We start from the raw sequence: 27447 nt of genomic DNA on the forward strand, positions 1-27447 counted from the left end.
TCTGCTCCCCTCACACATCACAGCTAAAGTGTATACATTCATGACAGGCAATATCTGGTTTTGCTTCTATTAAGGTAGTTTGTTGTTACATGCCTGCCTGTAACTGGCTGTCTGGCTCAGGGAACTTCTAACGTTCCAGCCACACTCTTGCCTGTTTAACCCATGTGTCCCAAGATTGTTCTCTTGTGGGAAATACTTTATATCCAAAGAAAATGCCAATTTGAGGTCTCTTGTGTCTGTATAGTACAGGGATTATGGTCTCTACTCTACCATTGGGGTCTCGAAGCAGTCTTAATTTTCTCTTTTATTGGAGATCCATGCCTGAAACATTTTTTTGATGAATAATCATTGAGGGGCCACAACGAACTAGGATGAAACATATTTAGATCAGAATCACAGAATGTTAAAGCTTGAAAGAACGTTAGCGATTATCTAGTCAAATTAAAGTTATTAATGCTTGCTATACAGAGAGCATTGTGTTAGGTCCTAGGTCAAAAAGAGAGATATATCTAAAGTTTAAATGTGCAAAATTCTTGCCTTTGTTGCACTAAAAAAAGTTTTCATCTAGATACTCTAGGAATTAGGATAGGCTTCTTGGAAGATGTGACATTTGAGTCACACTTTTAAGGATAGGTTCTTATTATCTGTGTGACTTGGAGTAATCTTTTGAGGCTTCAGTTTACTCATAAGTAAATAAAAAGTTAAGACTAGATCCCAACTTTTTAAACTGAGACCTCATAACTGAATGTGGGGATCACAAAATTAGGATTTATTATCAGTGATTGATTTGTGTCAAAAATCAATCACTGATAATAAATAAATATATATACATATACATATATATATACACATATACATATATATACACACACACGCAGGTTCATGTAAAAATTTCTCAGGCAAAAGAGGTCCCAAGTGGAAAAAATTTCAAATTCCCTGAAGTAGATGATTTTTCAGGTCCCTTCTAGCTCTAGATTTGTGATATTAAGATGAGGGGGAGAGGAAGAAATTCCAGGTAATGGGGATAAACATGTGAGTAAAGAAAAGAAATTAGAAATCACAGGGCATGTCTTAAAATGGATAAATCAAGTCATTTAATGAAGTTGCCATAACAAACACATGGTAAGCTTTTAGACTACATATTAAGTATACATTTATGTGTGTATATGTATATATATATATGTGTGTGTGTGTGTGTGTGTATATATATATATATATATATATATATGCATATATATATATATATCAATGAGATCACAGGTCCCATGCATCTATATCTATATCTAGATATATTAAACAGGTCCCATGCATAGAGATAGATAGATCAATAGATATAGATCTATCTATCTATATATGTGAATGGGACCTGTGATCTCACTGATATAGAAAACTACCAGATGAAGAAATTTCTTATACTAATGCTGGTCAGTACCTTCTTTACAACCTATGGTAAGAGTCATCTAGAGTGTGTTAATGGTAGAACTTCGATACAGAACAGATCTTCTTGGTTCCTGGGCTGCTCTCCATTCATTAAACCGGGGGGCTGCCTTATGTAAGTGTTCCATATGTATGCATGTCTATGACTTAAAGATGATTACTGGATGCATTTTCTGTAATCAGCCCTTCAATTTATAGATCAGGATCTTCCAGACAGTCCGTAATAACAAAATAGCAACAATAATAGTAGTAGCATTTGTGCAGTATTTTAAGGTTAGCAAAGAGCTTCATATATCATAAAGAGCTTTTACAGATATTATCTCGTTTGATCCTCAAAATAACCATAAGAGATTAAACCTAGGTCTTCGGACTCAAAAGACCTGTGCGCCATCTTCTATACACTGTGTGCTTAGTGTCTGCCCTTACCTATTAAGCCAGTATAATCTCAAACAGAACAAAAACTAAGAAATATTAATCAAACTGAAAAACTGTCACCATTTGCTTTTCTGCACGATAATTTTGGTCTGCTCTTAGGTTTTCCATCTTAAGTGGAAATTTTGAAATCTAAACAGGAAAAAGTGCAATGGCTGCAAGAAGAAGTGGGAGGTTTCGCCTGCTCAGCTAATAACAAGGTAAATAATGGGTAGAAGTGAAATCCTAGGGAAAGGGAGGCAGCCTGAAGTAGAAATAATACCAAAGAACCCAGATTCAAATGCCGACTCTCTGTCTTTATTTATTTGCTTGACTTTGGACAAGCTACTTCATCTCTCTGACCTCAGTTTCCTCATCTGTAAAATGAACAGAAAAGATAATGTACTCAAAGGTTTTCGGCTTTTTTTTTTTTGTCCCTTCCAGGCATTAGTATCCAAAAATGCTTCATTTCCTATGTATAGACACCAGAGGCAGCAACTAAGTGTGGCCACTAGGGGCAGCAAAGAGAGTAAACAGCTTCCTTGGGGAGGGGCGGGGGAAGGGGGAGAAGAGGAAGTGCCTCTGAAACCAGAAGGCAAAGGTTAGTATTGCTTTAGCTTGGGAGAGGTTGCTGGCGCAAAGGTAGGTGAAGCGCCGCCTGGTCTGGGCTGCGCGGCACGGCTCCGTACGTGGAGGGCTCCAGGGCTGGCTCGTGCTCCTTTCCCCCGATCTTTGAATTCTTGTCCTTTCTTGACCTTCTCTGGTCCTCCCTCCCGCCCTCGGAACCCAGAAGGGAGGCTGGGCTGCTGCTCCCGAGACCGCACTGACCGTCCAGCCCCTTTCTCCCTTTCCCACCTCTCCAGGAAGTCCCCTTTGCTGGCTGCGGTGACGGGAGCTCCCGCGCGGCTTGACGCTAGGTATAAGCGTGCTGAGAAGACAAGGCGGATTAGGAGATTTGGGGCGGAAAAGCAAAGCCCCTTCCCCGCATTTCCCACAACTCTCTCTGCTTCTTTCCATCAGTCACTTCGGAATGGGGACATCCTGTATATATGTATGCATGGGCTTAATGTATACCTATATTTGTGTGTATGTAAATGTACAGACATGTACACTTAGTATATAAGACAAATAAACACGACAAATTGACATATAACACACATCTGTCTCCCCCTTCTCCCTCCTCCTTCCTCTTTTTCCCACCTCCTTCCTCCTCCCTCTTCTTTTTTCCTTCTCCCTCCTCCTCTTTCCTCCTTCTTCCTCCTCCCTCCTCCTTCCTTCTCCCTCCTGCTCCCTCCTTCCTCCTCCTTTCTCTTCTTTCCTCCTTCCTCCTCCTTCTCTCCTTTTTCCTCCTCTTCCCTCTTCCTCCTTCCTTCTCCTCCCTCCCTCCCCCTTTTTTTCTCCCTCTCCCTCCCTTTGTTCCTTCCTTCTTTCCCCTACCCCTGTTGCTCTTTATTCCTTTCTGTTGTGTCTGATTCTTCAAGGCCCCTAATGGGATTTTCCACATAGGGATACTGGAGTGGTTTGCCATTTCTTCTTCCATGTCCTTTTACAGACAAGCAATTGAGGGAAACAGGGTCACATAGCTATTAAATGTCTAAGCCACATTTGAACTCAGAAAGATGCCCTTTGACCTAGCACTTTATCCACTTCACAACTTAGCTCCCTGTATATGTATATAGAGGTGTAATGACATAGAAATGGCTTAAAAAGTGAACAAAAAGTGGATACGCCTTGTTTTTAATTCATGGTAGAAGTCATAATTTTCTTACTCATCCTCTAGCTCCCTGATTTCCATTATTCATTCAACAATGTACCTTTCTAGGTTTAACTATATGTCTATACAATGGTATTGCATTATCAAACTTGACAGATTGCTGGAAATATAGATCGCCTATACCAAACAAATTCAGATTTAAATTTAAGAACTGGTAGCAAAATTATTTCTAGAGTTTCCCTTGAGGAAGCAAGTGATACACAGGACAGTAATATAAGTACAAGGCAGTTGGATGCTGTTTGCAAGGTATTTCTCCTTCTATGAGCTACCCAACCCATGCCAAACTGCATGAAGGAAAACGTAGAACTTTACCAGTTACATAAATATTCAGCCTTATAAAAAATAAGTATCAACCTAGACATACTAACACGCATATGTTTTCTTTCTCCCATTACTCCCCATAGATCAATAAAAATAAGTATAGTCAAGCAAAACACATTCCCACATTGACCATGTCCAAAAATATATCTCCTTCTATGTTTTAAGGCCATCACATGTCAGAAGGTGAGTAGCATATTTCTTTGGTCCTCTGGAAACATGGTTTTGGTATTTCATTTTTCAGTTGTCTAGTCTTTCAAAGTTTTTCTTGCATATTTTTCCCTCAGGTATGCTCTTTTCATTTAGCATCAGTTTAAAGAGTGAGATGAAAGGAAGTAAAGGTTCTTATTGTGATGACCTTCTCAAAGAATTTATCTAAGGGCAAGAAAGATATAGGATAATAATGGAGATGGACAGATTAAGTAAGTTTTATGAGGACTGGAGAGACATGGGCATGTTCGTCAGTAATAGGAAAGTAACCAATTTCTCCTAGATAGGGAAAGATAGATGATAAGTGAGAGAGATAATAAAGGAAGCCATCAGCTGGAGAGGGTGGAATGGAAAGGAATCACTTGTGCATTTAAATGGATTTGTATTGGCAAGGGCCACTTCATGTGAAAAAGTGAAGGAGGAGAGAGTGACAGAAGGCATATAAGAGAAGGTTTGGGACACTCCCAAACCAGTGTCCCAAACTGGAGCAGGGGAGCATTGAACTACCTAAGAAAGGGAAGAATCAGGCAAGTTGGAAAAGGAGGATTTTTTGCATTTGAGAGCCATATTTTAAAATTATTTATTTTCATGAGATATTATATTTCTCCTTTACAAACAAGTGGAACTAGTGAAAAATTATGATGCTTGTTTAATATTTTGGAAAACTTGGATCTGAAAAAGACTACTTGTGACCTGAAAGATAAAACATTCAACTGAAAATCAATCCCCTTTAGCTGTTGGTTCCAAAATTATTTTGATAATCATCTATTTTGATAAGTGATATTCATATTCTGAACTTCTTCCTACATGTAAACTGAAGGATAATTAAAACTTTCATTGATGTAAAAGTCAGGTCAGTTAATCAAACATTTATTAAGTACCTATTGTGTTCCAGTGGGGGAAAAAAAGGGCAAAAGAGTTCCTATTCTCTCAAGGCCTTCCCAATCTAATGGGAGAAGCAGTGTGCAAACAATATATAAACCAGTTACATATAATCTAGTTATATACAGGATAAATTTGAAATAATCAAAAAAGGGAAAGTACTAAAATGAAAGGGAAATCCATGGAGGTTTCCCCTAGAAAGTAGAATTTTAGCTGAGACTAGTTCAGAGTGAGTATCTAGAGAAGGCAGGAAATAGAAATAAGATGGGAGAGTATTCCAGGACTGAGGAACAGCCAGAAAAATGTCTGTAGTCTGGAGATGGGGTGTCTTTTTTATAGAACAGAAAGGCTAATGTCACAGCATTACAGAATAGAGGGAAAGGTTAAGGGTCGGGGTGATATGACACCAGGGGATGAGGTAAATTATAAAGGGCTTTTAATGCCAAATAAAGGATTTTATATTTTATCCTGGATGTGATAGGAATCCACGAACATTTTTGAGTAGGGAGGGTGATGTGGTAATACCTATGCTTTAGAAAGATCACTTTGACAGTGGAGTAGAGAATTGCCTGGACTAGGGAGAGATTTGTGGTAGGGAGATCAAACATCAAACTATCCAAGCCTTATAAAGTGCAGGTATGAGTTTGTTAAGGGCCTATACCAAGATGATGACGCTGTCAGAGAAGAGAAGGGTTAGTTTTTAAGAGATGGTTTGAAGGTAAAATCAATAGACCTTGGCAACAGTTTTGATAATTTTGATAATTTGGGTAAGGAATAAGGAGTGAGACAGAGTGAAGAATTGACATCTAGCTATGGAAGTCTGAATGAGAGGATGGTGGGGTCCTCAGTAATAAGGAAATTAGGAAGAAGGGAATGTAGGAGGGGTAGAATAATGATTTCAGTTTTGGTTATGATGACTTTAAGATGTCTCTATAAAATACTCAGTTTGAGATGTCTGGTAGGTAGTTGGAGATACTAGATTCAAGGTCAACAGAAGGATTAGAACTGGATGAAATCTGAAAATCATCAGCGTAGAGATGCCCATTGAATCCATGGGAGCTGATAAGTTCACCAATTGAAATAGTATCAGGACAGAGCCCTGTGGAGTGGATGAGACTTGGATGAAGATACAGTAAAAGACTGTAAAAGAGAAGGAGCAGTCAGATTGGTAAGAAAGGAGAGAGAAATGTCATAAAAACCCAAAGAAAAGAGGATATTAAGGAAAACAGGGTTACTGACAATAATAGAAGCTTCAGAAGGTCAGTAAGGAGGAGGATCAACTTTAAAAGACTATTAGATTTGGCAGTTAAGAGTTCAATAGTAACTACTAGAGAGAGTAGTTTCAATTGTCTGATAAGCTGAGAAGCCAGACTATATAAGAAGAGAATGAGAGGGAAGAAAGTAAAATACTCCTGTTGTAGTTTTTTTTTTTTTTTTTTTTAAAGTTTAGCCACAAAAGGCAGGAGAAATATAGCATAGTCATTATTGGGGATGCATGGATCAAATAAAGGTAGGGAAGAAAGGGGCATGTTTGTTGACAATAGGAAAGCAGTAAACAGTAAAAAAAAAATGGAAGATAAATGGAAAATGAGGTGAGAGAAAGAGAAAACTGCTAGCAAAGATGCAATAGAATGGGTTCTTGTGCACTTAGAGAAATTTGCTTTGGTAAGCAGTAGGACAACTTCATTTTCTGAGAAATAAAGAAGGATATCATGGTAGAAGGTATCTGAATGATGTGAAATGAAGTATAGGAAAGAAGAAGGAGCTCTCATTGAATTGCCTCAATTTTTTCCAATAAAAGATGAGGCAAGATTTTCAGATAAAATTGGGATGAAAAAATTTGGAAAAGCTGTTGTCATAAATGGGATGCTATGTTATCGTTATTTGCCCTTTGTTCTTGAAGACAACCTCTACATCAGAATGATAATGTCATGACGTGCAAGGGAGTTGGATTTGAGTGAGAAAGGGCAAGGTCACCTGCCTCACTTTTTTCTCCAGAGTCATCTGGGTCTGGTGGCCAGATATAGTTCAGGATGACCCTGGATGCATTTGGAAACTTTTGCCTTTTTAAGCTAAGTGGTCTCAGTGATTAAGGCTAAATAAGAAAGGAATGAGGCAAGTAAGTGGAATGAGTTAATTAGGGAAATGTAAAGGATTGCCTTGCTGCAGAAAGACCTGTTTGAGATAATGTAAAATAAATTTATTGTGGACCCAGTTAGCACAGATTCATGATTTTCTCTAGCTTTGTTTAGGAGCACATTGGTAGAAGCAAAGAAACAAAGGGGGTTGGAATGATCCAAGGCAGAAAGGCTTGGAAAAAGTTTAGCAATACAATAAGGGAGCAAGAGAGGAGGACAATTTAAAGTTGAATTGGTTCACCAAGGCATCAAGACGGGAAATAGATCGCTAGTGTAGGGGTGAAGGCCTGGGAAAGAACTAAAATGTCCAAGAATTGAAGGTCCTGACATCAGATTGTAAGGCAAATAAAAAAGTGAAATGGCAATAGATTGTGACCAGATAAGGTGATTTCAGAGCTTAGAAGTGGTATATTTGCAGGTGCTGGCAAAATCAAGAGTTGACCAGATTTGTGTGTCTGAGATGGGGAGTAGGAGAAAATCATGGAAAGTGAATGTTGAATGTGAGGTTAGGGTATTTGGGGAAGTGTCGCTTAAATATGACTATGAGGTTAGGATGTTTGGGAATATATCAGTATATATATTGAAGTTTCCCCTTCAAAGTGTATGGTTAAGTATATTGAAGGACATGAGTTGAAGGGAAAAAGATGTGAACTTGGCAGTGAATTCAAGTAAAGAAGGGGTGTCCTGGGGGCAGCTAGGTAACGCAGTTGGATCGAGTATCGGCCCTGAAGTCAGGAGGACTTGAGTTCAAATGTGACTTGACACAACACTTCCTAGCTGTGTGACTCTAGGCAAAGTCACTTAACCCCAATTGCCTCAGGGAAAAAAAGAAAAAGAAAAAAAAGAAAGGGTGTCCTGGATGTTGATAGACATTAGCCATGGAAATTTGGTATATAAATGCTTGTTGAATGAACTAGTAATGCCATTACCATTAATTTTAGTAGGTAGGCTAGAAAATTTGAAAAGATTTAGATAAGGTTCTCCAAATATGAAGCTAGGATTCAGAATATATAGATATTCTCAATATATATATATTTCTATATAAATGAATGTAACATTATTTTCACATACCAATGCAAAATAAATGGATTCTGCCACAAAAATGAGATAAAACGAGAGTCTTTTAAGGAAAAATACTGCTAGCACTGAACCACGCCTTACTTCTCTGCTTTTTTTTGACTGTGAAAGAAAAAAAGAGAGAGATATAAAAGACTTAAGTAGCCTCAGGGAATGAATAGCTGAGTACCACTTATAAAATATGAACACAGAACTCCAAAACAAGACGAGGTATGATTAAGCTCTACTGTAGAGGTTATAGAAGATTCTTTAATTTAGAATCATGTTTATTATGAAAGAGTCTTTATGGATACAAAGAGATGCAAGAATTTGTTGAATATATAATCAGTTTTGTTCTAATACTTGTTTTGAAAAAGTGAATTTGTTCCAACCTGATTGATATGTTAGAGTAAGATTTGAGGTTGATGTACTTTTTTTTCTTAATCCATCAGGACAAGGAGGCTTTTTCTTTGATGGTTTCTTTCCAGCTAATTCTATTTCCTTTTTCTGAAATTGGTTGTTTAAGACCTCTAGTTTATACTCTGCTACTTTAAGAATTGTTTTTTAATGTATTCTATTTCTTTTTGTAGTCTCCCTTTTGGGATCATATAAGTGTACATAATAGGTTTTTATTATTTTTATTTTTTCTGGTTTTGTGACGATTTCACCTTGCTCATTTGATATTTTATTTATTTAATTTTCTGCTTTCTTTAATCAGATTAGCTAACATTTTGTCAATTTTATTGTTTTTTTCTAAGCCAGCTTTTAGTTTTTTATCTGATTTCTCTAGTTGTTTTTTGGTTTGTTTTCATATATCTTTCTCCTCTAATTTTTAATATCTCCTCTTTTGGGTTTCTTTCAGATTTGTTTCTTTGTTGGCTTTCTAAGTTTTTGTTTGACTTTCTAATTTTTAAAAATGCATATGCACTTCATTAATTCTCATTCTATTTTATTAATGTGTGTTTGTTGGGATGTGATTCCTGCTATCCTGCAGAGATCTTTTGCAATGTAGAATATTGCTGCAGTGCTAGTAGTAATTTCCTAAATTAATTTTTTTTTTGATGGATAATGGATGTCACAGTGTGAGGGCTGTTTTTTGTCATGGTAACTAGAGCGTCTTTGCTGTGTGGACCATGGTCTGTAATATGGAAAGTGCGGCTGATTGAATAAGAATCAAATATTAATTCATGGAGTTTTTCCTTTCTTTGGGGTTCCAGACCCCTATGGATATAGATGAAGTTGTTTTATTTTTGGTGCATACTTTATATTTTGGAGCAGTTTGAGAAGTTGTGAGAATCATAGAAAACAACTAGTTTTCCATCTTGTTGGCCATATGACACAGAAGTCAGATTCTGTGATTTTTAAGATGTCTTGCAGCTCTAATATGTCAGTGAGGGCTGTTGCACATTGAGTAGAGCACAAAGATAGGCTGTGGAATTGCCTTTGGATTTTTGAAAAGATAAGATTCAATGGTGATAAATGTTTAATAATTGGTTCTTCTGTCTGTCCTTTGAAGAATGGCCTAGATGAACTGTCTCTTTCAACCCTGAGTCTATGATTCCATAGTAGCTAGGGTATTTTTGCATTACAAGTCTTTGGCACAAATGTTTGTGGCAGCCCTGTTTGTAGTGGCTAGAAGCTGGAAAATGAAAGGATGCCCATCAATTGGAGAATGGGTGAGTAAATTGTGGTATATGAATGTTATGGAATATTATTGTTCTGTAAGGAATGACCAGCAGGATGAATACAGAGAGGACTGGCGAGACTTACATGAACTGATGCTAAGTGAAACGAGCAGAACCAGGAGATCATTAGATACCTCAACAATGATACTGTTTGAGGATGTATTCTGATGGAAGTGGATCTCTTTGATAAAGAGAGCTTTAATTGATCAAAGATAGACAGAAGCAGCTACACCCAAAGAAAGAACACTGGGAAATGAATATAAACTGCTTGCATTTTTGTTTTTCTTCCCGGGTTATTTATACCTTCTGAATTCAATTCTCCCTGTGCAACAAGAGAACTGTTCGGTTCTGCAAACATATATTGTATCTAGGTTATACAGTAACCTATTTAACATGTAAAAGACTGCTTGCCATCTAGGGGAGGGGGTGGAGGGAGGGAGGGGAAAAATCGGAACAGAAGTGAATGCAAGGGATAATGCTGTAAAAAATTACCCTGGCATAGGTTCTATCAATAAAAAGTTATTTAAAAAAAAAAAAAGTCTTTGGCACATAAATTTAGTATGCAAAGTCCCAAGTCCATTTCTCTATATATACTAACAGTTAGTGGTCAATAAAATCAAAGAAGAGTCAAGGCAACATTATTCAGGTCTCCCCATCCCTAACTAGTATTTACAGAGATAGAGGTTTCATCAGTTTCTCTCTCTCTCTCTTTTTTTTTTTTTCTTTTTCTTAAGCCAGTGTTAGTTCGAATGAGCCAGAAAGTGGTAAAATATAGTTCAGATGAGTGATTTGGGAATTGCAAAAATTCTGTTTTGGAGTTGTAGGAGCAAATAGGTAATTAAATAATTTGTACTGTACTGTTAAGATATTTTAATGGACTTGCCTGTTTTCCATGGTGGCATCTTCAAATGAAATGAATTGTTCTGGTTATAGAGGATAATGTGAAGTCAGCATCATTCTTGGTTTCTCTCCCCAGAGCTAGATTCTGTTATCATTCGTGTGTGTGTGTGTGTGTGTGTGTGTGTGTGTGTGTGATGAAGGAATTTAAGTGCTTTTTAAACTTTGTTCTACCATGTGATAGAACCCAGCTATATAATTACAATTTTCATTGTGTTCAAGAACAGTTTTACAACATTACACTGCTGCATTGCTACATAATTTGAAATGGGAATAGCCTACTCCGGCTTTGGTACAACAGATGTCAGTATTTTAGTGGAATACGGAGGAAAGGAGATAATAGTAATAACAACAACTAGCATTTATATAACATTTAAAGTTTTGCAAAGTGTTTTTACAAACAGCTTATTTGATCCTTACAACAGTGTTATAAAATAAGTGCTATTATCCCCATCTTACAGATGAAGAAAACTGAGAGATTAAATGACTTGTTCAGAATTACATGGCCTTGTATAAACTTTACTGCCTTGGGTAATCATTTAATTCTTCCTGACTTTCAAGCCCAGCACTATCTCCATTCTGCCATTTTCACTACCCCATTTCATTTTATTCATCATGTGCCATTGCCATTGCCATTACCATTAACAAGCGTTAGAATAAAATTGGTTTTTTAATCCTTTGAGTTCCAGGGAAACATAGAGAAAATGTATTATGACTTCTTCTCAGATGTCTGTTATTATTGAAACTTTTGTCTGTAACTGTCATGGGCACCAATTGCATTATTGAATACTCCCCTCAGAAGCAGTCATCTGGAAAGTGTAACAGTTGAGATTTAAAGATTCCAAATACATATGAGAGACAGTCCAGAAGACACACTGCTCTTTCTTTTCATTTCCTGTGTGGCCAGCTGCCAAACAAGTGCCCATGAACAAACAGTTATCAGTCAGGATACAAGAACTGAAATCCACCTACTAAAATTTACTTTTTAAATTGTTATAATCCTGTCAAAGAGACCAAAAAAAAAAAAAAAAAAAACCTGTCAAAGGAAAAAACAAAACAAAACAAGAATAAGAGCTGAGGCTGAGTGCCTTGCATTCCTGTAGCTCATCTGCTAGTCTTTTATCTACATGACTTTCCAAAATCCAACCTAAATAATTTTTCAGAGAATCTATAGTGGGGATGGTCCAATTAAGCTCAAAAAAACAATCTCACTTTCACTTTAATCTAAAAGTGAATTTTTGCCTTGCCCTAATGAGCTATCATGTCCATCTCTCCATCTCTTCACCATCCCAATCTTTTCATCAGACTGTATATCTCTAGTTCTTGTAACAGATTCTTGTGTAGTATGAATGAAGTCATCTAACCCTTAGCTGAAAGGGTCCTTAGAATTATTCTAGGCCAGAGATGTCAAGCAAAGGGCCCACAATTTCATCGCAGCCTGTAATACTCTCAAGTGCTGCCTGAAACAGATTCAATTGGACCATATTCAGCACAATAAATAAAAATATTATAAAACTGAATATAGAATAATAAAACCCAAGAACTTAAAATATATGTGGTTTTCTAAATCAATATGTTGCTCTTAGGATTTGCATGCATGGTAGTTTAGCCTTCACTTTGATTGTTTTTCTCTTTGAGTTGGACACCACTGATCTAATGCCCATATTTTATAGATTTTATAGATAAGAAAACAATGACTCCTGGAGAAGTGGAGTCACACAGGCAAAATGGAGGAGAATTTAAACCCAGGTGCCCTAAAATGCCAAATTCATTGCTTTTTCTAAGGGCTAAATATTTCGTATATGAACTATATCTCTTAAATATACACGAAAATACTTCATCTCCAAATTTCTTCAGTCCTTTAAGGGTCTTTAATTTCATTGACAAACATCTTTTATTTGTATCAGTAGAAAGTACTCTCTTCACCAGCACTACTCCACTCCTTAATGAATTATTCTGACTGAAAAAACCAAGCATTATTACTTGGTATCCCATCTCATGACTTAACTTAGTCCTCCTCACAGACTCCCCTGGCACAGTACATATTTGAACCTGTGTCATGTAAAATGTACATTTTAAGAGGCAGGTAATTATTCCAAGAGCATTAATGGGAGGCATTATTTTTCATTTTTTATATAGGAGCAAGCTGAGATACAGCATATAAAAAACACAAGTGAGGTATCAATTCTGACCTTTATTTACCACCTAATTGTTACCACCTCAAACTGAGGGGTTTTTAGTACAAAAACAAATCTTAGAAATCAAATAATGTAACTTGACCTTAGAGGTGAGAAAACTGAAAACTTATGGAGGTCCAAACTACACAGATAGTTGCAAAACCAGTACTAGAACCCTCATCCACTATCAGACCAGTTTTTCTTCCATTAGCCAGCATTGCTTTGAGAAGAGGCAATATTAAAAAAATGTGAAATTTAGATATGCTCAATTGAGCTCTAATTGAAATTCTAAATGAAAAATATCAGTTTATTTGCAACATCCATGACTGATTAGCAGGTGAAGACTTTTTTTTGAGGTTGAACTTGAGAAACAAGTTTCTGTTTGGTTTTCTTAATATATATATATTTTTCTTAATATATATATATTTAATATATATATTAAGAAAACCAAACAGAAACTTGTTTAGTCATTATTTTTAGTTAATGCTGAGGACTACTTGTATTTTGATATCCATAGATCATTTGTTATAGGTAAGTTATTAATAACACTTTCCCCTCTTTTGGAAACAAAAAATTTTAGCTTTGTTGGGAAAAAGCAATTGGTAGGAAGATGACTTTTACCTTCTATCTTGATGGTTTCATTTATTACAAAGCAGACATTACTTAATGAAGCATGAGTACTCTGAGTAAAAATATGGCTTCAAAATACTGTTTTTTCCTCATACCTTCACTTGGTGACCCTCTCACAGTTGGATCAAACACATTTAAATGAGGAATATAAAAATGAAAGTATGAATTTCTAACTCAGATTAAGTGATGTTTTCCTTAATCTCATTCTATACTAATTCATTTATTCTTATGCAAATTTTTAGAAGCATTTAGATTTTTTAAAAATTAAATTTTGTTATTTTCATTGCTAGATTTAAAACTCAAAGTATTTAAAATACAGAATATTAAAACTCAAGGACTTAAAATATATTATATTAAAAACAGATAAAAATAAAACAGAATTATTTTCAATTTTATTTTTCATTATTTTTGTCACATTTAATTGTAATTTAATTATTTTTATCTCTTGGCCTACCATCCATATATTCTTCTTTGACTTTAATTTTAGGGAGGATCATAGGTTGAATTGGAAACTGAAACTTAGAGAATTAAAGTGCATTGCACAAGGCTACATAGCAGAGGTAGATTTAAATTGAGATTCTTTGACTCTAAATTTATTGCTTTTTCCACTGAATTGTACCATTCATTTTATGGGTTATTTTTAGGTATGTTAGCTACATCTTGCTCCATTTGGTTGGTCAGTAGAGTTTAAAGATTATTTTAGTCTGGATGCTTTGATCATTGAGACAGTTAACTATTTGGTCAGTTACCTTCTCCCTTCAAGAAATCCAGTTTGGATAAGTCCAGACTACTCTTAAGACCAATGATTCATTTATATCAATCCTGCTTAGAAATCTTTGATGGAATCCAATGATTTTTGATAAAAGTCCAAGTTCTGTTTAACTTTCAGGACCCCTATGTCTGGAACTCATATAGCAACCTAAAGAACTATCATTTTCTATTCTTAATACAAACATCCTTTGGTCATATTCATTACCCATATATTTTTCTACCTCTTAGTTTATGCAATATTTCATTTCATAATCCCTGATGAAGGGCACCTATCCTGTGAAGTCTTTAACTGTTGAAGTTGGAATTGAGAAGGCTTAAACTTGACTACTATCTCTGACACTTGACTAGTTGTGTGACCTTAGACATGTTATATATTCTATGATCCTCCTCAAGTTATGAATAATAATAATTGTGATACCTCCCTCCCAAGGCTTTTATAAAGTTTAAAATTTAAGACACTTTAAAAATGGTTATGATAATAAAAATATAGCTAATATTTATATAGTTAACACTTTGCAAATATTTTATGTTTATATATGTGTTATATATTTTATATATAATCAAATATTTTATATAATTTATATATATTTTATATATTATAAATATATAAAAATATTTTATATATAATGTGATATAATTATGTCACATAGACATCTTTATCATAATATATTTATTACATAGTAATATATTGATAAATTATATATTTTTATTTTCTATATCTCATTTGATCCTTAACAATACAGTGAAGTAGTTATAATTATCTCCATTTAATAGATGAAAAAACTGAGGCTGGGAATGGTACATGACTTGTCCATGTATATAGTCTCAAAGTTCTGAAACAGGAGTCAGATTCAAGTTTTCCTGTCTTTGAGGCTGGCCACTAATTTCCTTAAATGTACTTGATATTATTATTTATACATTAATGATCAAAGAGATGCCAAGTTTCTTGGGAGAAATCTTGGCATGTCATTAGCCCAATAGTAAATTATAATTCATATCATTACTCACACACTTTGAACTGTATTTTTCTTTGATGGTTCTTCTAGAAGTAAAACCCAGAAGATAGGGGATTCAAGAAGAAGTAAGGTGACAAGGCCTGCATATCATGGAAAGTTAATTTCTTTTCCCTACAATTGCTAGGCCATAGGTTAGTTCTGCTGACATTTCTACATGACTGCAAATCCTAGCAACCTAAACTCAATGAGGTCAAAATGAACTTAAGCAAGCAAATGCAGAAACTCTGCCTACAGAAGAATTGCTAGTTCAGAATCCTTTGTTATTCTTTTTCATTATCTAACCCAAAAGAACATTTAACTAAACTTTTATTTCTAAGCAGTTAACTGGCCAGAGAGTTCTAGTGTGTTCCTCAAAATCCACTTAGTCATTTTCCATGACTACTATCACATAACAATTAACATAACAATTTTCCATCACTATTTAAGCAGGAATGTGTGCTGTCAAGGATAATTTGAGACTCAAATGAAATAAAGCATGTAATACTTTGAAAACCTTTAAAAGCTCTATAAATGTTAGTAGTTATTATTAATAATAATTATTATTATCACCAGAATCTGATTTAGTGGTTAATTTCATTCCTTGAACTTTGTATTGCATTTCTGCTGAGCTCATTTTTGAAGGGTATATGCTCATAAGATGTTTAAAAACCAGGCTTCTAAAAAATTTATGCATCTACCTATTCTTAAGTTTAATCTTCATTATTAACACTTTTTTGAAGTCTGTAAATAAACAAAGGAATAAATCAATTCCTAATTTATAGTGCTGGTTGATTTCTAAGTTGTGATACATTGAAAATTTGACAATCTCTCAAAGCAGGTTAGAGCTGACTCCAACACACCCCTGAATGTAATTTGATATCTTAAAATATATAGTTCTAATCTTATTCCATAAGCTGTTGAGTAATTTAAAGTAATGTGATTTGTTCCCAAAAGATCTGTGTGTGTGTGGGGGGGGGGGGGTACACACATACATATATAGTATGGTATTTTACTGGGTTCAAATTTTGTTTCTGAGATTTACCTGTTTAACTTTGGACAAATCATATCACCTTCCCAAATATATATTTCCTCAGCTTTATAGTATTTATGATGAGAGGACTGGGCTAGTTGATTCTATTGTTTCTTCCAATTCTAAATCTACGATCTAATGAACCTCTTTTTGTTTTTTTGTTTCTTCTTTGGATAGTTGGCATCTAATTAATTCATACCCATTACTGATATTTTCACTTACAACAGAATTGCAAGAAAAGGAATATATCTGGGGAGAGAAGTGCTATAGCTACAGACTTACAAATTCACTAAGTTGGCTTCCCCACTAAACATCAATAGAGATGTAAGAATGGATTCGGATATTAGCCATAGTGTGATCTGACTACTTGAGGTGCTGTAGCAGGATAAAAGATGAGACTGAATTAAGCAAGTAGTGTTGACTATTTACTCTGATATTCTTTGAAGTAATGGATTTAGATTTCTGGACCATCGGTACAACTTGTGACCTGTTTTGCATCTTCAATACAGGAGCTTAACATAGGAAGTAGAATGCCTCATTATTAATATAGACATTACAATGGAGGTTCAACATATGTACACCTTTAGAAATAAGCCCTTGGCTAATTTATGAAGACTATTTCTCTGCCAGTATTCTACAAAATAATACTAAATATAGTAGGCTTGGAGGCTGTTCTCCTACTTACACCAGCAGATTGGATTCTCAGAGAGCAATTGGCTATTTTTCCCTTAGTGGTCTTTGGGTAACCCTGAGATGTTGGGGATATCCATCTAATGTTATTCTCACAAGTCTACATCAGAATTTTTTTTTTCCCCCTGAGGCAGTTGGAGTTAAGTGTCTGAGGCCATATTTGAACTCAGGTCTTCCTGACTTCAGGGCTGGGGTTCTTTTCACTGCGCCATCTAGCTGCCCCTCCATCAGCATTTTTAACCCAGTATATAGTCATTGATATCAATCAAGCCAAAGTTAATTAACTTTTAATTATATTTACTAAGGTGGTCTAGTCAGAAAAGTTGATAAAAGCTCCCTTCAAACTCTATTTGTTGTTGTTCAGCTGTCCCATTTGCAGTTTTCTTGACAAAGAGACTGGAGTGATTTACCATTTCCTTTTCTGGCTCATTTTTACAGATGAGGAAATTAAGACAAGCCAGGTTAAGCGATTGGTCCAGGGTCACCCAGCCAGGGAATGTCTGAGGCCAGATTTGAGTTGAGGTTTTCCTGACTTCAGACTCTACTCTATCCACTGTATCATCTAGCTGCCTCGACTCCATCCTCTTCTGTAATGGGCTGAGGCTTGAGTTAATGCACTGAGGTCCCAAGCACATGAGGCTAAATAGTAATTGGACCATACTCTATTAATATATAAGCTTGGAGAAAGAATGGCCCCCGCCCACTCTTTGTGCAAGTCCTGATGTGTTGTATAGGAATGACGATTTTGGTAGGTGGAGGCAGGGGAGTGGAAAAGGAAGGGGAAGGAGAGACTTTTGGCATTGCTATTGCGACGGTTTGCTCAGCTCACATCTCTCTCTGTTAGCTGGCTTCCTGTCGCAGCTGCACATATTGCTATCGCAATCTTTCTTGCCCATATTGCTATCGCAATCTTTATTCACCTCTTCACTTTAATAAATATTGAAGATTTTTCCCTTAACCTGAATTCCTGACTCCGGCTGATTTTAAATACGCGGTCATTATACTCTTCCACTAACACATCCAGAAACCAAGGGAACTGGATTCAAGCTTAGAATGCCTATGTGGCAAAAGGATGACACAATTCCTGATTATGTTTAGTCTATTCCTCTCTTTGTGGGGTCATCATGAAAGTTCTCTTAAGTACAGTATAGCTTTGTGCCAGGATCCCTGTAAAATTCTGAATTTGACCTTCCTTATTGTGTTTAGTTTATCTTCAATTCCTAATGCAAACATTACTGTTAGATAATAGTATTATGAAGACATTACTAATACACTCATGGGAAATTCAGAAGCTTCCAACTTTTCAAATTCATAAGATTATTCTCTGAACAAAGTAGGGAAAGGATGCCCCACCACCAACAATCCTAAGGAATTCCTTTTTAAGAGCTCGGATGAAACAATTTCCATCAAAGATCTGTTCTAACACTGGACTATTGGGTTTCATTTTCTTAACCAAGTTCATTTCACTTCCTATGTAATGTCACTTAATTTCATTTTACAGATTTCACTCCTTCTGAATTGATTAATTTAATTTAATATATTTGATTAACTGATTCAATACAAAGTGTTCTCACCTGATAAAACTACCAGGCCTAGGGCATCTTGTAATTACTTTAAGTGGGATGGAGTGAATGATTGAATCAAATTCCCCCTTCTCTCTCCTCTCCCTCAAGAAATATGTATCCCTGAAGAAATCATTTATTTTGGAAATAAATCATAAGTGCATACCATCCTTTTTTTGAAATAGACTTCAAAAAATTTTTTAAATGATTCTTTTATTTTCAAAATATAAGCAGTGTTTTCAGCATTCACCCTTACAAAACCTTGTGTTCCAAATTTTTCTACCTCCCTTTTCCCCATTCTCTCTCCTAGACAGCAAATAATCCAATAAATAATCCAAAATAAACATGTACAATTGTTCTACACATATTTCCACAATTATCATGCTGTACAAGAAAAATGAGATGAAAAAGGGAAAAAAATGAGAAAGAAAACAAAATGCAAGCAAACAATAACAAAAAATTGCAAATACTGTATTGTAATCCATATTCAGTCCCCACAGTCCTTTCTCTAGGTGCAGATGGGTCTCTCTATCACAGATCTATTAGAATTGACCTGAATCACCTCACTGTTAAAAAAAAGCCACATCCATCAGAATTGATCATCACATAATCTTTTGTTACTGGGTACAATGATCTTTTGGTTCTACTCACTTAACATCAATTCATGTAAGTCTCTCCAGGCCTTTCTGAAATCATCCTGCTGGTCATTTCTTATAGGACAATAATATTCCACAACATTCATATACCATAACTTATTCAGCCATTCTCCAACTGATGAGCATCCATTCACTTTCCAGTTTCTTGTCACTATAAAAAGGGCTGCCACAAACATTTTTGCACATATGGGTCCCTTTCCCTCCTTTAAGATCTCTTTGAGATAAAAGCCCAGTAGAAACACAACTAATGGCTGTGCACAGTTTGGTAGCTCTTTGGGCATAGTTCCAAATTGCTTTCTAGAATGATTGGATCAGTTCATAACTCCACCCACAATATATTAATGTCCCAGTTTTCCCAGATCCCCTCCAACATCTTAGCCAATTTGAGAAGTGTGTAATGGTATGCCAAAGTTGTCTTATTTTGCATATCTCTGATCAATAGTAATTAAGAGCATTTTTATATAACTAGAAAGTGCATACTATCTTAAGTAAACATGATATATTTATTTTAAGAAGAGATTTTCTTTATTTTTATAAGAACAAAGTTGGATGGATGCTCAATGCTGTGAATAAACAAAATAACAGAAAATTGGCAGGATTAAAGAATCTTCAAAAACCTAGTGCTTTAAAAATGCTATGATTAACACTTTGTGGTTCTTGCTGCATGTTTCTAGTAGAAACTTTATAATATATTTATGTTAGTTAGCATTTGTGTATCTTGTTTTCATGAGACAGATTCTTCGGAAAAGTTAGCCCAGCTCCCATGGCAGTGGGTGGATAATTATTGCCCTTACTACTCAAACAATAAAGGTTTAGGAGAGAGGTTTTTTTTTTTTTTTTTTTTTTCCTTTCTCTTGGGGAATTAATTGAGAAAGAGAATCAAGCCATTAAAAAATCTTATCAAAATAGATTGTTCTACATCCAGCCATTCTGGAGAGCAATTTGGAACTATGTTCAAAAAGTTATCAAACTGTGCATACCCTTTGATCCAGCAGTGCTACTACTGAGCTTATATCCCAAAGAGATCCTGAAGAAGGGAAAGGGACCTGTATGTGCCAAAATGTTTGTGGCAGCCCTGTTTGTAGTGGCTAGAAGCTGGAAAATGAATGGGTGCCTATCAATTGGAGAATGGTTGAGTAAATTGTGGTATATGAACGTTATTGAATATTATTGTTCTATAAGAAATGACCAGCAGGATAAATACAGAAAGGACTGGCGAGACTTACATGAACTGATGCTAAGTGAAATGAGCAGAACCAGGAGATCGTTATATACCTCAACAACGATACTGTCTGAGGATGTGTTCTGATGGAAGTGGATCTCTTCGATAAAGAGAGCTAATTCAGTTTCAGTTGATCAAGGATGGACAGAAGCAGCTATACCCAAAGAAAGAACACTGGAAAATGAATATAAACTGCTTGCATTTTTGTTTTTCTTTCCAGGTTATTTATACCTTCTGAATCCAATTCTCCCTGTGCAACAAGAGAACTGTTCGATTCTGCACACATATATTGTATCTAGGATATATTGTAACCTATTTAACATGTAAAAGACTCCTTGCCATCTGGGGGAGGGAATGGAGGGAGGGAGGGGAAAAATTGGAACAGAAGTGAGTACAAGGGATAATGCTGTAAAAAATTACCCTGGCATGGGTTCTGTCAATAAAAAGTTATTTTAAAAAAATTGTTCTTAAAGTACTGTTACATAAAATAGATAAGACTTTCAAAATTGATCATTTCCCCAATGTTGCTGTTATAGTATAGTTTCTTTTCCTTTTCTGCTCATTTCATTCCACATAATCATAAGTGAATCTTTTTTTTATTCCACTTGTTTTTGGAACACTATATGCATGTAAACATATTATAGATTTTTCAGGGGGTCATTATGACACCACCAACATCTGCTAAGCAAGTTTATTTGCTCCTTGTGATGCTGTTTGTTGTAGCTTCCAGGTAATAATTACGAACATCAATGTGTGGAAAACATAGATTTACTTTAGTTTTATTTTAACAGATTCAAGATGATTTGGTTATGGTACAACAGAGTACAGCAAGTCCAAAATAGCTTTGGATTGATGTTCAAAAAAAGTTGTGCCTCTAAGAAAACCCTTCCAGTTCTGACCCTGTTTACAAAGGTAAAGAGCTAATCAATTAACATTTGATAAAGATACTGGTAGAAAAATATGAACACATTCTAGAATGAAAAATTAGAGTATAAAAAAGTAGAGTGGAGTAAATTTTTGCTATTCTGAGATTTCATATCTTATGTATCAATTAGTATATTAGAGTAATATTTTCCTACTCATGTATCTCATGTCCCTCAATTCTAAAAGGGTAAGTTTGTGAAATTTTGATGTAAATCTAATTTGTGCCAAACTTCTCTCTAGATTTCCCAGCAAGTTTTATCAAATTATGAGTTCTTTAGTTGTGTTCTTTAAGTATGTTGAACATTACACTACTAGATGGATCCTTTGCTCTTGTATGTCATCTACCTAATCTGTTCCATTGCCCAACTTTTCTGCATTTTATCCGGTATCAAACAATTTTGATGATAAATTTTTTTATAGTATAATTTGATTATGTGGTACTTCTAGACTCTCTTCTTCTTCCCATTCTCCCCTCTCCCCCAATTTCTCTTGAAAATCTCAACTTCTTTTCCTTCACATAATTTTGTTATTGTTTTCCCTAGCTCCTCAAAGTAATATTTTTTATATTTTTCAGTTCTATGCTTGTCAAAGTGATAGTTTGATAGTTTGCTGTAGGACTGAAGTAGTAAATTTACTTAGTACTATTATCACTTTTATCTTATTGACAGCCCAAATGAGGAATTTATATTTCTCATCTTACCTTTGTAGTTGTAGTAGCATAGCTCCTTTTTAAGGAACTTGATAATTGTGATTTTTGAATGGAATTTCTCTTTCTATTTCTTCCAGCTGATATTTATAGGTAATAGGTAAAAGGCTAATGATTTATGAGAGCTAATTTAATATACTGATATTTTGCTAAAGTTATTATTTCGAATTCTTTTTTTATTTGACTTTCTAGGATTGTCTACACAGACCATTTTATCATCTGGCAAAAATCAAAATTTTTATTATGCCTATACTAGTTCTTAGTTATGAGGATATGCTAATTTTTCAATTACTTTTTCTTGTGATATGGTTATAGATAGTGTTTGTAACACTGTCAAATAATATGATAATGATTTTTAAAAATTCTTGTTTACCATTAAACTAATGGAAAAGACCTCTGTTTTATCACCATTACATGTAATTCTGGCTCTTGGTTTTAAATAGATACAGTTTACCATAATTGGGAAAAATACACTTAATCTTGTGTTATTTAATTTTTTAAATGGCTGTTATTTTTCAAAAACTTATAGTGAATTTTTTTTTACATGAAAGCAAAGGCATGAGAGAGAGATTATAGTTATAAAGAGATCCAAAAGCAACTGACAGCTTAACTCTTAGTGGATCTCAAAGAGTATGTCTCTTCTGCATTTAGTTGCAGCTGATTTTCAGCTGAAATATCCAAAAATTAAAACAAATTTGATAACTCTTAAAAAAGTATATTCAGCAACAAACAGAGCTTTCACCTTTTAAGCACTATGCAGTGAAGCCTGAGGGAAAGTTGATGGAATTGGTAACACAAGTTGGTGGCACAAGTAATATCATTTATTCTAATGAGAATGAGGAACTTGCATGGTTTCTGACCCAGGATTTCTACTGCTTTCTACTGAAATCACCACCATGAAGAGATTTAGGAACTCCTACTGGTAGCTTTAAAAAAAGTCTATATTTGTCTTATGCTGCTCTCAAAAATGTCTTCATTGAGGGAGCAGGGGTTGGAGCTGCCTTTCACCATTACAGAACTGGGTGGTGATTGTAAGTTTGCACAGAAACATGATGAAACATTGGAGCAGTGGCTCCTAAAGGAATATATTAGTGGAATTAATGTTGGGATTCTCTCCATAGCTGAGTTTTCACAGGCTTGAGGAGCTCTCTAGGAATTCACTGTTAAAAAATCAGCTAAATCAATTAAAGTCCAATGGAGAACATCTGTTGTCCCTTTGTGTTTGGCTGAGATGGGGAGTTATTTGCACTCTTTAGTAACAAAGATAAAGGAAACTAGATTTTATTATATCAGTTCCCCTTACAGCAACCCCATGTTACCTATGAAGAAGGCAACTTCACTTGGAAATTTAACTATGGATTATAGAGAGATGAACAAAGTAATCTTGCTTATCTCTTGGCCTTATTAAGGAATCAGAGCTTCCTCTATCCCATTTGATGCTTATAGCAACCCTGCAAGGTATATGCTATTATTACTCCATTTTACAATTAAGAAAACAGGCACCAGCAGGATGAATAGAGAGGCTTGGAAAGATTTACATGAACTGATGCTAAGTGAAATGAGCAGAACCAGGAGATCATTATACACTTCAACAATGATACTGTATGAGGATGTATTCTGATGGAAGTGGATTTCTTTGACAAAGAGACCTAACTCAGTTTCAATTGATAAATGATGGACAGAAACAGCTACACCCAAAGAAAGAACACTGGGAAATGAATGTAAACTATTTGCATTTTTGTTTTTCTTCCCGGATTATTTTTACCTTCTGAATCCAATTCTTCTTGTGCAACAAGAGAACTGTTCGGTTCTGCACACATATATTGTATCTAGGATATACTGCAACATATTTAACATATATAGGACTGCTTGCCATCTAGGGAAGGGGGTGGAGGGAGGGAGGGGAAAAATCGGAACAGAAGCTAGTGCAAGGGATAATGTTGTTAAAAAAATTACCCTGGCATGTGTTCTATCAATAAAAACTTATTATAAAATAAAATAAAATATATAAATTTAAAAAAGAAAAAAGAAAGAAAAAAGGCAAACAAGTGAAATCACTTGCCCAGGGTCACATAGCTATTATCCAAAAATGGATTTGAACTCAGATCTTCCTGACTCTAGGCACTGTGTCACCAGCTGCTTTTTATGCAGTTATTAATCCTACCAATGCCTTTTCCAATGAATTTCCCTATCCAGTTTTATTGGCACTCTTATAAATCGTGTGTGTGTGTGTGTGTGTGTGTGTGTGTGTATTATACACACACACACACATATATATATATGTTCCTTTCCTTATTTCATCTCTTTTAGGTATAATCTTAGTGGCTGTATTGCTGAATCATTTGTTTTTCTTTTACAGTAGGATTGGGCTAAATCATAGATAGCACAGAAAAAATAAATTCTTATTAATTTTTAAAATGAAATAAAAGTCTGAAATATATGTAATATCTAAAAATAAGTTATGCAATGTATTGAAGATAACTTTTGCTTTCAACAAAATGCCACAGAAGGCCTTTCGTTAGACTGGTATAAGTTAATCAGTATTTAAAATAGATTGAATGTGATTCTAAAAAAAATCATGCCAGTTATTTTCATAAGGTCTTTGAAGGGTTTAGGTTCTTTTTAGAAATTACTGCATATTTCATATTACAGTTTAGGTAACTTTATCTGTTTATACTTTTTTTTAAGGAGAGAGGAGGGAGAAACTAGCTAAAATGAGAGTATGAGAAAGCAGTATAGCCCAGCTTTCTCCTGTAATTATTCCAACATAGATTGAGGAAATTCATCAGAACGAGTAGGGAGTAGCTAATCCAAGGAAAAATCATAGTAGGTCATTTTCAGAGAGGAGGTTCAGCTAGGAAAACCTGTGGTAGAGCCTACCGGATAGAAGTAGGGTCTAGAGCAATGTACTAGGGCAAGGATTAGAAATTAGAATTAGGAAAAAAAATTGAGGGCATTAAAAGAAAGACTTGGTACAATTAACAGCTTACAAGTTCAGATTCTTAGTCTATAGACAGATTCTGTGAAAATTAGAGTGAACCAAACAGAAACTGATGATTCCACGATAGCAAGAAAGTGAGAAAAAATTTTTTTTTAATTTTAAAGTAAAAAAAAACTGATCTCATAAAAATTTCTTTAGTAAGAAGATACACAGTAATGAAAGATGGGACATATGTAAATCTGATAGCTGAACACAGAATAGAAGAAATAATGATAGAAGGCAGAATGATTTTTTGTTATAGCTTCATTTTTCCTTTCTATTATAGGATCCGTGTCCTCTTTGTGATGAAGCAAAAGAAGTCCTCAAGCCATTAAAAAACAGGGTAATATATGTACATATAAAATATAGTATAGTTTTAATGTGTACCCTATGTGAATTTTTCTTTGAGAAGGGATATGAAACAATTCCCCCCCTCATTTTCTGTTATTTTTTACATATTTTAATACTGATTTTCATAAAATTCATTTCATTTAAGAATACAAATTTTTCTGTCCTATGACTCTTGGTATTAAAAATAAGCTAAAGTACACAGAGAGGAGACAGTGTTAATATTTTTTAAAAGCCTAAAACCTTCTTCCCTTGATGTTTCTATGTGATAGATTTTCACTTTTCCTGAATTTACATTCAGAAACACTTCTGAACTGGTTTTCAGAGGATAATCTATTCAGGGCATATTTTGTTCTAACAGGAAACCATGAGCCGTGCTGATGAATGTAGAACAAATGAACCAGAAATATAACTGGTTCAGGGTGAAATTGATCTAAATGTGAAGATGAAGGACATTGACCAAAACTATGATCCAGAGAAACCACTTGGCCTTAGATGTATGCCGATTGGTAGTAGCTGGTTTTCATTCAGTAGCCATAAAGATCATTCTTTGTAATTTTCTATTTTTATTTCTTTCAGTTTATTTTGCAAGAGGTGGACATTACTCTTCCAGAGAATTCAGTTTGGTATGATAGGTACAAGTTTGACATACCTGTCTTTCATCTGAATGGTCAATTCTTGATGATGCATAGAGTAAATTTTTCAAAGCTTGAAAAACAGCTCAAGAAACTTGAACAGCAAAATAACTGAGGTTGACTCACAGCAAGATGGTTTTCCCACATTATGTGAATGTAAAATTCCTCAAGAATGTGAACAGCACTACCTTCTGAGAGTAAAATGACCAGGCTTGGCCCCAAAGAAGAAATAAGATAACTCCCACTGCTTTATAGAAATGGAGGATCATGGATGTGTAAAAAGTAGACATAATTATAGCCTTTTTTGCTATGTTGTTTAGTTTTGTGGAAGTATTTTTTAATTAATACTTTTTTTTAAATAAAGGTTGGCTCTCTGGGATTGGATGGGGAAGAGGTATACTTTTTTCATATAAAAACAAAATATTAATTTTTTTTAATCCTTACAGCACATGTAGATAAATAACTAAAGAGTATCTTAAAACTAAAAGGAAGGATTAAACATTAAAAGTACAAAGACAAATGAAAGAGAACCAATGCCAGAAGCAGCATAGGACCCTGTGAAACCTCAAAAGGCAATAAAAAGTTCCAGGATGATTCAAAAAAGAAGTGAAATTATGAAGGGGAAAAAAATCAGAAAAGTAAAATAGCTTTCGAGGCAGGCATAATTAGCCCATTAGAAAAAAAATTGATGATGGCTAGTTTCTCTGACCCAACAATAAAATAATAGATTTGGAATACAAAACAAAAACAAAAGAATTGATGTCAGGTCAACAGCTATTTGTTAAGAATTAGTTTTGTACCACACATGTAGTAAGATAATCAAAGGAAAATGGGTAAGACTTGACAACTGACTAGATATAAGATGGGGGAGGAGAAGAATCAAGAAGATACCTATACCCAAGACATAGATTTTAGGATACCTGAAATTAGGAAGCATAGCCTTGATAAAAATTCAGCAAAAGAAGTAGAGATAAGAAAACTAAGAGAGAGCAATGCATTGAAAATTTAAAAGGAAGAGTGTTAAGGAGAAAATGATAATCAACAATGTCAAAGGCTGCAGAGAAGAAAATGGTATTAGATTTGGTATTTAAGAGAGCATTGGAAACTTTGGAGAGCAGTTTCAGTTGAATGATAAGGTGGGAGGTCAGACTGTAGAAAGTTAAGAAGGGTGAAATGAAAGGAAATAGATGCTCTAAATACAGATGACATTTTCATGAAGATTAGCCACAAAAAAAAAAAGAGATGGGATTATTGGTAGAGGGGTGAATGGATCAAATGAAGGATTTTTGAGGATGGAAGATGAGCATGTTTAT

At 34.9% G+C, this 27447-nt stretch overlaps 1 protein-coding gene across 3 annotated transcripts; it reads left to right on the top strand.

Annotated features, from left to right (window-relative positions):
- Positions 1-2382: 2382 nt before the first annotated feature.
- C1H5orf63 (chromosome 1 C5orf63 homolog) lies at positions 2383-26513 on the top strand. Of its 3 annotated transcripts, XM_051994626.1 has the most exons (4): positions 2384-2449; positions 21333-21453; positions 25438-25494; positions 26079-26513. In XM_051994626.1, the coding sequence occupies exons 2-4, from the start codon at positions 21340-21342 to the stop codon at positions 26247-26249; spliced, it is 342 nt and encodes a 113-aa protein (XP_051850586.1). In that variant the 5' UTR covers positions 2384-2449; positions 21333-21339; the 3' UTR covers positions 26250-26513. The 3 variants fall into 3 exon arrangements, with proteins under 3 accessions (XP_051850570.1, XP_051850586.1, XP_051850577.1); XM_051994610.1 differs by lacking the exon at positions 26079-26513 and having other exon boundaries at positions 2383-2449; positions 25438-26072; XM_051994617.1 differs by lacking the exons at positions 2384-2449; positions 26079-26513 and adding an exon at positions 2451-2490 and having other exon boundaries at positions 25438-26072.
- The last annotated feature ends 934 nt before the right edge of the window (positions 26514-27447 follow it).

This window comes from Antechinus flavipes, chromosome 1, assembly GCF_016432865.1.
Source record: "Antechinus flavipes isolate AdamAnt ecotype Samford, QLD, Australia chromosome 1, AdamAnt_v2, whole genome shotgun sequence".
Taxonomy (NCBI): Eukaryota; Metazoa; Chordata; class Mammalia; order Dasyuromorphia; family Dasyuridae; genus Antechinus; species Antechinus flavipes.